A 16,467-nucleotide genomic window follows, 5' to 3' on the forward strand; every position below is an offset into this window, starting at 1 on the left:
TGCCCCTTATCTAGGAAACACAGTCCATATTTGGGGACTAAAACACTCATTCTATTGTATTGTAATGTCCTTGTCTTTTTAGTGTGTGGTAATGTCAAAAATATTCAGATAACAACCCCCCCCCCCCCCCCCCCAAATAAAACCAAAACAAAAAAACACACCGTAATTACCAGATTTTACTATTTACATGACGTAAAGTCATAACTTTATTAACGACACGTAGGCGAGTATTATGCTGCACTCTTTCTTTATTTCCCTCAGCAGCAAAGAAACAATTTAACAATGAAATGAACACAGGAAACAGTCAGTAACATATCTTCCATGGCAACCAACAGCCAATCAGGTTCCAGAGATTACAGAGTTTTTGCTTTTCTTTTATAAGTTCTGTCTCCATATATTACATTCCTAACACTTGGTTTCCTTTCCTAATTTACCGTAATGGACTATTTCCTAATTTACCATTATGAACTATTGCCTGGAGTTATATTGCCGGCCAGCGATATCAGAATACCGGAAGTGACATCAGATTCCCTCAGATACGTCCAGTGGTGTATCCTGGTTTTGTGCTGCCCTAGGCAGGACAAAACTCAGGCGCCCCTCTTCCCCCCCCCCCCCCCCAACCCTCCCCCCCACCTTCTAAATACACACACACACACACTCACTGACAGATACGCATACACTAGCTAACAGACAAACACTCACAGGCAAACACACACACTAACAGACACACACACACACACTCACTAGCAGACACACACACACTCACTAACAGACACACACACGCCTCACTCTGCGGCGCGCAAGGGAGCTGAGCAGAGCGCTCAGAGGAAGAGCTCCCTCGCCCGTCCGCCCAGCCCATCAGCCCGACCGGCAGCCCAGTTAGCCGCAAGGCTAACAAGGCATTTGCCCTGGGCATTTGGGGGGCGGCGTTTTTTGCCGCCCCCTGGAAAATGCCGCCCAAGGCAAATGCCTTGTTTGCCTTGCGGCTAAAACGCCCCTGGATACGTCACTTCTGGGTACACGAGACCAACTGTAAACAGCTGATCCGGCCGACACCCCCTCAGACTGATAAATGATTGGATAAGAGAAACACAGGCGGACCAATCACAGACGAACCGCCAGGTATAAAACCGGCACAACGCGGACAGAAGAGGACACTGATTGAGAAAGCCTGTTGGTTCAGGCGAAACGCGTCTTTTTGGGGACTGAATACTTGCGGTATTTTTATTTGTTGTTTTTATATACCCAATATTTTGGTTAATAAATTAATTTAAATATATTTCTAAGTCCCATATTTTGACATTGTCCTCTGTTATAAAGAAGAGATGTGCCCTCTTAAAGGAACAGTGCGCATTATTCTGAGAGCCCAGTACTTTGGCTCTCAACAAGGTGAGCAGTGACTGCCATATTTTATTCACAGTTTTAGTGAGGATAACACACTATATTTGTCTTATCTCTCCCTTTATTTCTGAGTACTCCACATCTCTACACTAAAGAATTTTTGATATTCTCTAAAAATACTTCTGCGCATGAGATTTGAGCCTATCCCCGCTAAGACTCTGCACCATGTGAATGTGCTTTATACGGATATTATACCATTCTACTTGTTTAAGGCATACTGAACCATGTTTTGTCTATTTTTCTCCCTCAGACACTCTGTTCTAATTATATTCCCTTATTTAAGGGTAAGTGTATAAATTCAGCGCTCCACTGGTTTTTGTTTGATGTGGTTGGTTCTTCCTACTCAAATAATATTCCACGATCTGGTAATCAGGTTCCACTCTCCAGCATAATAGGCGGTATTCCCTGAACTATTTCCTCTTTCTTGCAATCCCAATCTTGTACTGCCATCCAACGGAAAAAGGAATTCCAATAAGGGAACAACGCCATCAGTAAACAAGCTTCCAATTCAAGCTGTAAGAGAGTGTAGAATATGGTAATATCCAAGTATAAAACTGGATTTATGCATAAATTATACAGTATAAGTGACTAGGCAATATCTGATATAAAGTAGTATTCAGTCAACATGTATGAGGTGGATACAAACATGAAGGATTGAACCAAATCACCAGTGAGCAGAAACCTTACCGTAAATAACTTAGCCAGGTGAAGCACCCTTTTAGGGAAAGGTGGGAGGGATAATACTCGCCTCTGTGTCGTTAATAAAATTACCAGATTTTACTAGTTACATGACGTAATGATTTTATTAAGACATGGAGGTTCCTATTATGCTGGTTTAAAGCTGTGATATAACTGTTCCAGCAAAGTGTTCGATCGGTTTGAAGTAAAAATCACGAAAATTGGATTCCGAAGACCACATCGGCAGCTCGTAAAATATTGTCTAGTCGGCATCCTACCACAGAGGCTTTAGAGGCCATAGCTCTTCGAACAGAATGTGGAGAGAATACAGAAGTGTCAATGCCTGCCAATGTTATAATCCATTTGACCCATCTGGCCAAGAAAGGAGAGGATACTTGAAGGTATGGTTTGCAACAGAGATAAATAATTGAAGTCTCATAGGGTTCCAGAGTGGAGCCGTACGGAGTTCGTACTCCCGTAGGCATGCCACTGGGCACAGAAGAGGCTTCTGCGAAAATGCCGGGTATAGTACGGTTTTAGAAGACAGTTTGGTCCTTCTAGAGATATCGAAGAAAACGCCTCCCTGTGTAAAGGATCGAGCATTTGTGTCCAGAGCTCATACATCAGAGACTCTTTTGCATGAAATTAGGCAGAAAAGCATGACCAGTTTTGCTGACAGTTGTTTGAGGGATAATGAAGTATTTTCCGGCCATGACATGACATTAGAAAACAGAGGACAAGAGAAACATCCCAGAGTTTAGAGTAACGAGGGAGTGGAAGACGAGAAAACCTGCGTAGTAAGCGACAGACAAAAGAATGTCGTCCGATGGGGGCACCATTGATGCCTTGATGTCCAGCGGAAAGCGTCGAACGGTAGAGGTTAATCGTGCGGTACACTTTCACTGCTTCAAAAAGGGAGGTCAAAAATTGTAAGATGGCTGTCAAAGGTGCCGATAAGGGATCCAGGTTTCTTCCCAAGCACCAGCCATTCCATGCATTCCAAGCAGATTTATAAGCTTGTCTCATGCCGGGTGCCCATGCATTCTCGAGAAGTCTGAGAGTTGATTGCGGAATACCTTCGGATTGACCAAAGTCCCCTGAAATCAGCCATGCCATAAGTCGGAGGAAGCCCTGGAGGATTAAAGGGTGAGATTGTCCGTCCGGATCCTGAAGGAGAGAATCATATAATGTGAGAAGGCAGGGAAAAACTATCGCCATTTCCAATAGATGGGGGAACCCATGGTTGTGACGGCCATAGGGGAGTCACAATTACCAACGTGCCCTTTTGGCGACGCAGATGTAGAAGGCAACGGGGAATCCGTGCAAACGGAGGGAATGCGTAATTCGGCTCTGTGGCCCAATCTTGAAGGAAGGCATTCGTTGCTAGGGCCGAAGGGTCTGGTCTCCAACAGAAAAGTTGAGGGAGTTGAGCGTTCAAACGAGAGGCAAAGAGGTCTATTCCCAGAGGTCCCCAGGTGTCCTTGATGTTCCTGAATGTCCCGGGGTCCAGACACCAATCGCCGAAGTCCTAGAGGTGTCTGGTGTACCAATCCGCTGTGGTGTTGGATAGTCCGGGAATATATTCCGCTGTCACCGAGATATTGTGCAGAAGGCTAAATTGACTGAAATCGCGTGCCATGTTTGCCAGCACTTTGGATTTTGTGCCTCCCAGATGGTTGATGCATCTGACTGCGGATACGTTGTCCATCTTCAATAGAATTGTGAATTGAGAGTGAAATCGGGGATAGGCTGCGTACTGCAAAGGACCCGGCCAGAAGCTCCAAGCCATTGATATACAGCGTCATTTTGAGTTCCGATCTGCCTCCCGTGGAAGTATCTCCACAACGTGCACCCCAGCCATGTAAGCTTGCATCTGATTCTATGATCAGATCTGGGGTTGTTCCGAAGATAGCGCGTCCATTCCACGCTACCACGTGGAGAAGCCACTGTGACGAAACCAACCTCGCCACTGGGCATTGGAGAAGCCTGTTTGCCCGCCTCCTACCTGCTGACTATGGCCCCTGGGTTATTTGGCCCTTCAACTACAATATTTGGGCATATTGGATTTGTATGGTGCTGCTGCTGGCCCTTTAAAAAACATCCGTGGACATATGACTTTTAGGAACAATGTCCCTTTAAGACTGTGTAGCAGATTGCATTCAGGCGGTCTGCAATATTATATATGCTATTATGTGTTAGGTAAATTGTAAATGTGTAGGTTCTATGTAAGAAATGTAACAGTATGTATTTTTATGTCTTTTGTTGTCCTTTGTCTGCCATGTGGCTAATGGAGTTTTGCCTCTGTCCTTGGAGATAATTGCATTACTTCTCAATTATCTCCAGGATAGAAGACTCTGAAACTGGTTTGGGCCAGAAAGCCATGCTGGGCGGGGATTTTATTAATACTTTTGCTAACTTTTGAACCCCTGGTCTGATTCGTGCCATTTTTTAATATGTTGTTCCCCTGAATGGATTGATTATGAAAATGTATGTTTTATGTTTTAGAAGTTATAAATATTGTGTAAAAACTGGATTTCTCTGCTTGTGATAATTAGATTTCCCATTGTGTAAGATAATTGTATCACAGGCAGAGGGAAGGACTTTACTGTGGGTTGTAACTGTTATTTGATTTATTTTATACCTCCCTGTGGGCGGTCCTGTATGTGCAAGACTGTAATAAAAACCAGGCTGGGTGTGCCAGCAGTGGAGTTCCTGTTTAACCCTCAAAGTGAAGTGTTGTCTCATTATTGGGGGAGGATTTATTGTATGCTGTTCCAGTTTGACTGCTAGGAGTGTAAACCTATTCGCATGCTTTTTCCCTATTCGGCTGTATACAGCATTCATATGCTAGAGAAGATTCCTATGCTTCTCAGATTTGGTGGTTGTGGTGTCTGCTGCAGTGCTTGGAGTACTCAGGAAGCGCTAGGAGCATCCGTCAGCGGAAGGTACCCGGTCGGGGTGCCAGCGGTTCCGTTACAGCCACCAGTGAAGTTCGTCTTTCGCCTCTTTGTCTAACATTAGCATGTCCTCGTATGATACTCCACCTCTGAGAGAAGAGGCTTGTAGCCGTTGGAGAGCCCGGTAATGGAGCGGGCCTGGGAATATGGCCTGGATGAAAGCCGCCAGGAGTCCGATGACTTGTGCCAGGTGTTTGAGGGAGAGTTGGGGGAACAGCCAATGTGCGTTTGATTTCTTTTTTGATGTTTAGCAATTTTGAAGCTGGGAGATGTAGCGTCTGTGAGGTTGAATCGATCAGTAGTCCGAGGAATTCGATATGTTGAGCCGGTGTCAAAATAGATTTTTCCCTATTTATAAAGAAGCCCAGGTTTTGCAGTAACGTCAGAGTCCATGTGAGATGTGTGTGGAGAAAGTCGGTAGACTGGGCTAGAAGGAGGATATCGTCAAGGTAGATGATAAGCCGAACCCCTCGACTTTGAAGCAGAGCAATCACAGGTTTCATAACTTTTGTGAAACACCATGGGGCTGATGACAGTCCGAACGGGAGGCATGTGAATTTCCTACCTTGCCATGTGAATTGGAGAAAATTTTGATGTTGTTCCGATATAGGGATCATAAGATACGCGTCTTGCAAGTCTAATTTGGCCATCCAGTCTTCAGGTTGTAGAAGCTCGCGCAGGCAGTGTATGCCTTCCATTTTGAAGTGGTGATAGGACACGTAAGCGTTCAATTGTTTCAAATTTATAACTGGTCTCATCCCTCCGCCTTTTTTGGGTAGCAGGAAGAGATTGCTGACATACCCTGGTGTATTGGTTGAGATCTCTGTGATGGCTTGTTTGCGCATCAGTTCGTGAATTTCCTTGGATACAAGGATAGCATCGTGTTGGGAAAAAACAATCTCTCTGGGCGGGGAGAGTTGGCTCGGGTGTGACACAAGATCTATGCAATAACCTGTTACAGCTTGCAGGACCCAAGCATCTAACGTCAGATGCAACCACATATGGGAAAAATGTAGGAGTCTGCCCTCCACAACCTGAAGGGAAGAAAGGGAAGAGTAGACACTTACCATTAGTTCGTTGTCCAGAAGGAGCTCCTCGGATGCCCCTAGCGACCCAGGGTCTGCCTCTCTGGGGGAAGAACGCCGGTGCGCCCCTTTGCTTCTGAAAGCCAGTTCGTCCCAAATAGGAACCTCTGTTCTGCCTATATGAACCTCTCTGAATACGGCCGGACAGACGGCTCCTACCTCTTCCGGCCCCGGCAAAAATCTTTTGGTCAAAGATCTTGCGCATATTATTCTGAGCTTTATCTAAAGCCATGAAGGTGTGTACAAATGACCCTAACTCCTTCACAAAAGAGTCACCAAATAATAGCCCTTTAGCCTGGGCACCTGGCTCATTAATAGCTAGATTGACTAGCTTTTGCTCGATTTTGAGCAAAATGGACTTGCGTCGCTCTGTAGCCAGCGCCGAATTCACATTTCCCACTAGGCAAATAATCCTTTGGATCCATCCACGGATGAATCCCTATCCAACTCCCGGTCGTCTTCGACCGCCTCAAATATTTTTGCTGCAGGGCCTAAGATGTCCAATGCCTTGTGTAACGGATCGACGTGCACCCCGACTGGGTACCACCATTAAAAGGATGCTCCTAGCCCTTCCTGAGGACTCCAAGCACTGCAGCAGACACCACAACCACCGAACCGGAGAAGCATACGAATGCTCTCAAGCATATGAATGCTGTAAACAGCTGAACAGGAAAAGCATACAATCAGCTTACACTCCTGGCAATCAGCAAACAATCCAATTCCCCCAATAACGAGACGACACTTTGTTTTGAGGTCAAGCAGAACTGACTGTACTGGCACATACAGCCTCTTTTATTCCCAATCCACAACCACAGTACTGCCCACAGGGTGTTACAGAGCAACCAATCAATCTGTATAATACACACAGACACTCCCACACAAAATCCTCCCCTCTGCCTGTGATATGATTGTGATATGTGATATGATATGAACACAATGGGTAATATCATTATCACAGGCAGAGGAATACAGTTTTTACACAATATTTATAGCTTCTACAATATACATGCCACAAACATAAAACATACATTTTCATAATCAGCATGCGGGAAATAAACACATACTCAAAAATCAGGGCAATCGGTTCAGGGGTTAAAAAGTTAGATGGAGGTCCTTTATGACCGACCGCAAGCACATTTTCATGCCCAAAACAGTTCCATAGATTTGGGCTGTGCGGTCGGTCTATTTAAGGGTGAAAAATTGACTAAGTCCCATTCGAACGAGCGTTCAAATCTTCAAATGGGACTTAGTCTCTGCGGCTGCAAAATCATTGTGGGAGAAGGTAAGGCTCAGCGGTGTTCGCGGAACTGTGTAGCAGATTTCAGTTCCATGAATTTGGCTACACATACCGCTGACCGCATTGAATGAACCAAGATGACCGCCACCATTCGAAGTGCCAAGTTAAAGGTACAAATCCTTTCTCTGGGGGTTAAAGGGCCAGCAACAGCACAACAAAAATCCATTATGCCCAAATCTTATAATAAAAGGGCCACATCTTCCTGGGCCATAGTCAGAAGGCAAGAGGCTGGCAAGCAGTCCTCTCCAGGCACAAGTGGTGGGGCTGGTTCCGCCACACCTTGTCTTGGCAATTAGGGCAAAATCAAGACATTTCCTAGGTTTCCACCCAGTTCTCCCTAGGAACTGGGCAATTTTTGGGGTCAACGATGGGTGTTTTGCACACGTCATCTGGGACCGTGGGACGGGGGCATTTTGCCCGCAATTTGTTCCTAGTAGTCTTGTCTAAGGGCTTGCGCACTCTGGAGGTGATATTTCTCCACATGGTCAGAAGGACACCGTTCTGCTGAGCGCCTATGTCTAAGCTTGTCTGGGTCAAAAAGGAGTACACCCTGAGGACCTAGAATCCTAGAGTCATCACCAGACCCCGACAGACTTACCTGAGCCCCTGACATTGTCACGGCGAAAATACTGAAGGAGGAGGCAGAAGCCTCTCCAATCGCACCGTCAGAGTCTGATTTGGACTGACCATCCGAAACGTCTTTATCGGACTCAGCAATTTTCTCCTCAATGTCGTCGAGTTCTGACTCAGACAAATCCAGCTGGGCTCTCGCCCACTTACACAGTCTAGCCGATTTTGCCCGGCTAGTGGTTCTTTTGCGTGGTGGTGGTTGCGTGCCATCTGAGACAGTAGGGAGACTGTCAGTGAAAGCAGTTTTGGAGGAATGCTTGGTCTTTGCTGTAGCCTTACGGCCTTGAGAGACCGGTGTCATAATAGGTGCAGTTGCGTAGACTGTTGGGCTTGTCGAGATGTCGAGACAGTGCCCATAGCAGAAACCATAGCCTGCGTAATGGACCGGTAAACTTGGGCGTCAAAGAGCGCCTGTATGTCCGCAGGAGCGGAGAAATAAGGGGACAGAGTCCCTTCCCCCGGATTAACACGGGGAGTCTGAGGGGTCCCTTGAGACCCAGAGGCCAAATTTAGATCATTGTCAGACTGCATAATGAATCAAGTATAATAATCAAAGGTTATATTAGAGTAACCTAGCTACAGGGTTTAATAACCCAGAGAGGGAGAAAAACACTGTAAAGGGAATATAAAGCACTTACAATTGAAAGATAAGGCACAGATAGAGACAGAGAGACGTCCGTTTGCCAAAACACTTAACCCCAACAAGGGGAAACAGGAAGGGGCAAGGTTATAAAAAAAACGTGCAAAATTTCGCTGAACGGCGAAATTCCGCAAACTGACCGTTCATATGAAAATCCAATATATATTTGTTAAGTGAACGAATGGCAAAAATAAATTAATGGGAAAAGAGACGAACTGTGCACACGAATGCACAGTTCAGCCAAAAACTCACGAACGGTAAAAGTACACGAACATGGCTCGCATAAAACAGTGTATATAAACTAACGAATGGCAAAACTAACGAACGGCAGTAATGCCCGAACAAGTGAGCAGATAAAAGTCATTAAAAACTAAAGGAAAAAGGGCGCAACAATGCAGCGAGACAGAAAAAATGAAGGATAGTGAAATTCTCCTCCCGGTGCCCCACAAAAGAATTATAGGGGACCGGGAGGGAGAGCCATTATAGAGAATTAATTACAGATGGAAGTACTAATAGTGATTAAAAGGCAGAACAAATACAAGTACCAACTAATAACATTGTCAATCTATAAATGCATAAATATTACAAATAGACAATTTATAAGTAAAGTAAAATTAAGAAAAAAAATGAACTAAATCAAAATTAAAGTAAATTAAAATGAAACTAAGTGGAATAATAGATACAAATATGTAAGAAAATAATCCCACAGTTAATAACTATGGGATCAGTGTATTTAACTGATGGAGCAGCAAAGAAAGAGGAAATAGTTCAGGGAATACCGCCTATTATGCTAGAGAGTGGAACCAGATTGGCTGTTGGTTGCCATGGAAGATATATGTTACTGACTGTTTCCTGTGTTCATTTCATTGTTAAAGTTTTTCTTTGCTGCTGAGGGAAATAAAGAAAGAGTGCAGCATAATACTCGCCTATGTGTCTTAATAAAATACAGTAAATTGGATTGGAAATCAGTCTGTAAATTCACATTACATTTTTATATAAAGCAGCTCATAAAATCACTTAAAATTACCTGGCAATTGCTACACTGACTACTACACTAACTGTCCTTTGGCCAAATTAGGTGGTGAGAAGCTTCTGATGCGAGATGTGTCTAGCTGATGACTATATGTAAAGCATTAATATTGATATTATGTATTTATATATTTGATTCAGTTAAAACAACAAAAACAAAAGAATATGAGAACTCTGAGAACGGGCAAAAGCTTAGAGCAGGGATAGGCAACCTTAGGCACTCCAGATGTTGAAGACTACATCACCAATAATGCTCTTACACCCATAATGCTGGAAAAGCATTATGGCAGGTGTAGTCCAAAACATCTGGAGTGCCGAAGGTTGCCTATGCCTAGCTTAGAGAAACTCAATAGCGCTTGCCCTTCGGTACATCCCCATACTGGTTAAGCCCCCTGATGAGAGAGGAGGGGGAGATTCTGTGTCTGAGTGGAGGAATAGCATCGGAGTTATCCGCCCTGCAGTTCCTCATTGGCTGGTGCAGACATGTGACCGCACTTCTCTCTCCCTTATAACGAGCTCCAGTATGGCGAACAGGCTTAGTGGCCCAGACGAACGCGCATTAGTACAGCCGAAACGCGCGTTGGGCAATCCTTTGCTTTCTTTTAATCCACTTATTCGTTATGCATAGGCGTTTTCTTTGTGGAATTTACAGATATTAGCGGGGGGAACTTAGCAATGGCAAGGTTGTAATATGGCTATATCGAAGAAGTGATGCTGGACTGGACAGGGTATGCGATAGGGTAGATATCCTTTAGTAAGTTCCTTTATACAGTGAACTAGTGGTCACATTGTTTCCACTCAAATTAGGAGACAGCGTTACCTTATTGCTAGAATTGTTACATTCATTTGCCCTCTGTGGTCCTCCTTGTATTCCACTCGGCTGCATACTAGCAGAGAGTCCAAAGACCTGTGAGGGTGTAGCAATCTTTAAGCTGGCCAAATGTTTGAGGATGATTAGATTATGTTGGTGTGGGAAAGTTTAGAAATCCTTTTTAGCAAGCCTTTTAATGTAGACCCTCTCAGACAGCGACCTGAAAGTCTCTATGTAAGCTTGCTAAGTTAGGCTCTCCCTTATAGCGAACAAGTGGCTGCATTACTTCCACTCAAATTAGGTGGCAATAGTATTGTTGCAATCGTTAGCACTCTGTGGACCCCCTTGTAATCCACTTGGTTGCATACTAGCAGAGAGTGCAGAGACCCAGTGAGGGTGCAGCAGCTTGCTAGATGTTCTGGTCCCACTTTGGTATGCTGGTTACGTAGTCTCCACTTTGATTAGGATACTCTAGAGTCGTAAGGTATCAATTCTGTAGATAGTTAGACGTTCAAATCTTTTTTGTTACCTAGTCTCCATTCTAACTAAGATAAACCTGCACTACTGTAGCGGTCTTTATGAACTTTGTCGCCAATTTAAAGGGACACTATAGTCACCAAAACAACTTTAGCTTAATGAAGCAGTTTTGGTGTATAGAACATGCCCCTGCAACCTCACTGATCAATTCTCTGCCATCTAGGAGTAAAATCACTTTGTTTAGGAACCTTAGTCACACCTTCCTGCATGTGACTTGCACAGCCTTCCTAAGCACTTCCTGTAAAGAGTCATCTAAAAGCTTATCCTTTCTTTATTACATGCTCTGTTTAATTTAGACTTTCTTATCCCCTGCTATGTTAATAGCTTGCTAGACCCTGCTGTATGTGATTAGACCAATTTACTGAGCAAAAGATAAAATTGTTTAAGGTAAATTACATCTGATTGAAAGTGAAACCAGTTTTTTTGTGTCAATTTTGTGTCAATCATAGCCAGGGGAGGGGTGACAAGGGCTGCATAAACAGAAAAAAAGTGATTTAACTCCTAAATGGCAGTGAATTGAGCAGTAAAACCTGAGAGGCATGGTCTATACACGAAAACAGCTCCATTAAGCTAAAGATGTTTAGGTGACTATAGTGTCCCTTTAAATTGGCGACAAAGTTCATAAAGACCGCTACAGTAGTGCAGGTTTATCTTAGTTAGAATGGAGACTAGGTAACAAAAAAGATTTGAACGTCTAACTATCTACAGAATTGTACCTATAACCCCTTAAGGACACATGACTGAAATATTCCATCATGATTCCCTTTTACATAGAAACATAGAATGTGACGGCAGATAAGAACCATTCGGCCCATCTAGTCTGCCCAATATTTCGAAATACTTGTAATTAGTCCCTGGCCTTATCTTAAGTCTAGGATAGCCTTATGCCTTTCCCACGCATTTATTCCAGAAGTTGTGTCCTTAAGGGGTTAACTACATATAGGGAACATTAGGCTTGATTATACATTAGACCTCCTCCTGTCTTTTTTCACTATACTGCCCTTTGCTTCTACATCTATCCCTCTCAGCATGCTTCTCCATGCCCATTCCAACCTCGCCTGTCCCCAATATCTAACTATTGTTCTGTATTTTTTCAGTTGTCCATTTGCTTGTAATTAATAAAATTGTGTATTTATCATTTTCATCATATCTCTACAAGGGATCTTGTATGTATTTTGGGCCTTAGAGCTCACTTTTAGGGTTACCCCCTCAAAGGTTCCCTTTACACATCATTAGTCCGCTTCAGGGGCTATTCTTTTGGTTCTGGGTTCAAATAGGGACAACGCTGACTTTGCTAAAGCACACTGGGAACTTCCTATCTTCAATGATATTTCTAAAGTGGAAATATTACGGGTACCCAGGGACAAATGTCAAGTGTCAAACTATTGCAAACCACTTTAACTTCTAAACGCAGTTTTACATGCAACAATTTCTACATACCAAGTGCAAGTAAAGAAAAGCAACTCAAAATAGATTCACTAATTAGTCCATATTGCTAAAATTCCCAATATGTCTAGAAACAAATGCTGCAAGGAGTGTATTACAGTTTTAAAGCTAAAACTTTCCAAAATGTGGCATGCTGAGATTACAACTTTAATAGTAGTCACAGAATTCAAAACCACTAGACAAAAGTATATATATATATACACACATACACACTCCCCGCTTGCCCCCTTCAGCAGGATCGATGCGAGAGAGAGCGAGAGAGCGCAAGCGCGAGCGAGTTGCTGAGGAGCAGCTGACAGAGCCTGCATCGATCCTGCTGAAGGGGGACAAGCGGGAAGATCACCCTAGGTCCTAAGGTCTTTTTACACCCTGGGGGTCTTCCTGAAACTTGGGGACAATGTACTAGGCTGGGGAGGGGGACTAAAAGCCTTTTTAAATATACTGCGGGAGCACAATCACTTTTAAAGGGCTATGAGCAGAGTTCACTTTGAGTCCTGATCATAGGCCTGCTGTCTGTCTGGGGCCCACTATCTGTGGCCCCAACTGACAGAGGGGATCCCCGGTGTCAAAAGATATCCTGGGTCCCCTTTAAAAAAAATGTAATATAAACATTGGAGGCTGGGGGCAGTTCTAGATCGCTTAGCTGCAGTATTTAAAAAAAGAAAAGAAAAGAAAAAAAAAGAGTTAAGAGCGCGGGCGGTGCCGGACCGCCATGCTGCCCGGTCAAATGCGGGAGAGGCTCCGTTAAGGACAGACCTCTGAAAGCCCTGCACTGTATGACAGCATAGATCGTCACGTGGTTCTCAAGTGATTAAGGAAGGTAGGACACTACGTGGATAAATAGTGCTTATCTACAGGAGATATACTTACAGTATATTGTACTGTCCCCAAGGGTCTTTTCACAACCATTTTTTTATCTCTCTTCTCATTTTTGTTATTGTAATTTTCACCTGAAAGACAAAATGAGAAACGGCCTGGTCACCAACACATGGTAATAACAATATTATAATTAGTGTCTCAAAGTAGATTATAGTTGTATTGTTTATCTCTTTTATGAAGCTTTTATACTTTCTTACATGCAAATTAATCCTATTTGTATCTTGGTCTCAAATTACCTTGTATTGATCTGAAAATTAAAAAAAAATGTCCCAAACCATTAGAACGGAAATCTTTTTTAAAGCAGCTCTGTCACCCCACATATACAAACTGATCATTTCATAAAGAAGTCGTTAAGAAATACTCACATTGACATTGTTGGAATTTCATTGAAAAGGCATACGGAGAGAAAGTAGAGACTAGTATTTTTCCTTCTGTTGACAAGCTTGACAAAAGGGGGGAGTTAACTTTTGCCAAGCTTGTGGACACCAGTGATGGCTGTAGGATAAAAAATAAATACTTTCTATGAAGGGTCTTGGGGATCCTCCATATAACTCAGTGCTGTACTCTTGTGTATGCACCAGAGTACAGAGCTGACTTCAGCTTCTGGAACCTGACCATACAGAGCAGGGGTTCCCAACTCAGTATCAGGATTATGTTGATCCAGCATGCAGAATAGTATCACACCCTAGAACTAAGGGAAATGGCCAGACTTAAAATACCCGAGAATAGTCCGAAAACTAGCGGAGGTCATGGACACAGAACGAGACACAGCGATAAGGAAAAGCCAAAAGTCAAGGGTACTAGAAATCAGGGAAGTCAAAACGAAGCCAAGTCAAAAACCAGGAAAACACGATCAGGAACACACTCTCGGATAACCATCTAGGGGAAACCACGACAGGGCAATGAGCTAAGGAATAAGTGAGTTTAAATAACCCTCTTGCAGATCAGATTGGCTGTACCTAGCCCTTGACCCCAAAACATGCGTGTGGGTCTTTTGCGTGACGTCCCTAGCACGTCGACTTTACCGTGGACAGACGTGGGGCTATAGAATAGCATGGGTCAGCAGTGGCCGGCGTGCACCGACATGTTGCATAAGCCAGGCATCATGGCAGAAGACCGCCGAGCGGCACTCCCCTGGATCTTCTGAAGGTAATTATCTTCATTTTTGCCACATGGATACGAAGGATACGTGACACCCAGTCCTCAAGTACCCCCTACCAGTCCAGAATTTAGGGATTACCCTGTTGTGTCTTGTGTTTGTTTTTTTTTTGTTTTGTTTTCTAAACACCTTCGAAACAACTGGGTAATCCCTTAATCCTGGACTGGTAGGGACTACTTGTGGACTGGGTTGGAAACCACTGGTATAGAGGATCACGACACGGCAACCTTCTCCTGCCTCCATGGACACCAGACCACATCAGCAAAGTCACAGACGTCCAAAACCATATAGATTTTTCATACATTATTGAAAATTTACTAAAATTAAAACGAATTTAAGTAAAAACTAGAAACAATTATTTTCTAAGCACTAAGCTTAACTTTCATTAATTTGATAACTGGTCTCTACAGCTATGAATATCTATCCTTATTTTTCTCAGCAATTTCTTCCTTGTTAGTACTGACCATTGTCCAATCAAATGCATAGAAGATAGCATAGGGGACACATTTACAGTTCAAAGCTTCTCAGAGAGGAGGGGTAGGGATTTGCATAGAGATTTTGAGATTCATAGGCATTTTTAAAGGAACACTAACGTGTTGAACCTGTATTCCTAACGCTCTAGTGTCCCTTTTCCCATCTAAAAATTGGTCAACCCCCCCACTGTTTGCCATATGAAATGAAAAAAATATATACATTTTACTTACCTTTTTCTTATGTAGATGTGCCCCTGGTGCTACTTACCTCTCTGCCTTCTGCAAGGTCATAGAGGAGGCATAACCTCCTGCACGGTTGATTAATCCAGTGCACCTCATAAAAGATAATTGGGGACCTGAAGCCATGCGTGGTGAGTGGGCGGAAGTAAAAACTGCAACATTTTACATTGCAGGATTACAAGGACAGGATCATTGCACCCATTGAGATTAAGTGGTCTGGGGGAATTAAGTGGTCCGCAATTTTACTTCGTGACTGTGTAAGGAAGTGACGTTTTAAGCCATTCCTCTCATGTCAAACCATGTGGGAGATACTCTGTTCCAGAGCTCAAGAACATGATGTAGCTCCCGTTTTCAGTGGCATTATACCATCAGGATAGGTGGTCTATTATCGATTTATAGCGCTGGAGGAGAGAGACAAATGGCGTTTCAAGAAGAGAGGTAGATGAATATTGGGGTAGAAAGGAAAATTGAGCTGGTGAGAAAGAGATGGGCCTTTGAGGGTAGAGGGGGAGAAAGAATGAGCTGGGGGAGCAAGGCAGATAGAACTGGGAGCAACATACATTTCCATCCTGGGTGCCTAGGTACTCCTCTTTCTACATATACATGTTTGTATGTATTTATAAAAATACATGTTCTAAAACCACCTGCCACATTTCCAAGTATTTTACAATGCTGCATATGTACCATATTCAAAATTGTATACAAACCTGTAACCAGATAATCTGCATTATTTAAATATCATTGATCTATGGGTTTTAAAACCATGAGAGGCCTGACTTGTATTTAACTTTTTTTTTGTGAATTAGAATTTTATTTTGCAACAAAGTAGGTATGAGAAAAAGACATGCAGGTCCTCAGCTATGGTTAGGATCAAAAAAAAAAAAGCGATGGAAGTTAACATCCGTTATAGCAGGTACACCTCATGTGAATGGTGGGCATATAAGGGTCTTGAAGGGGCAGAAGTAAAATGTAAATGGATATACATAATTTACCCAAAAATCATCATCCGGTACAAAGGGACAGGAGACATTCCCAGCTTCCTCTTACAAAGGTGCAATTAGTGAAAAGCAAAGAGTTTAGGAATAAAACAAAGCCCATCCCAGGGAACCAATATACAATGTAAGAACACATTTAAAAAACATTAAAGGATCACTATAGGGTCAGGAACACAAACATGTATTCCTGACCCTATAGTGTTAACACCA

General features: G+C 43.3%; 1 protein-coding gene across 5 annotated transcripts in view; it reads right to left on the reverse strand.

The window, feature by feature from the left end:
- The window catches only part of NCOA7 (nuclear receptor coactivator 7), a 231,755-nt gene that overhangs the window by 75,770 nt on the left and 139,518 nt on the right, over positions 1–16,467 (reverse strand). For all 5 annotated transcript variants that reach the window (XM_063443174.1, XM_063443175.1, XM_063443172.1 and 2 more), the window contains exon 4: positions 13,382–13,461. In XM_063443174.1, coding sequence (XP_063299244.1) covers positions 13,382–13,461 — 80 coding nt within the window. The remainder of the gene's footprint in view (positions 1–13,381; positions 13,462–16,467) is intronic.

Source organism: Pelobates fuscus, chromosome 2 (genome assembly GCF_036172605.1).
Source record: "Pelobates fuscus isolate aPelFus1 chromosome 2, aPelFus1.pri, whole genome shotgun sequence".
In the NCBI taxonomy this organism is placed as follows: domain Eukaryota; kingdom Metazoa; phylum Chordata; class Amphibia; order Anura; family Pelobatidae; genus Pelobates; species Pelobates fuscus.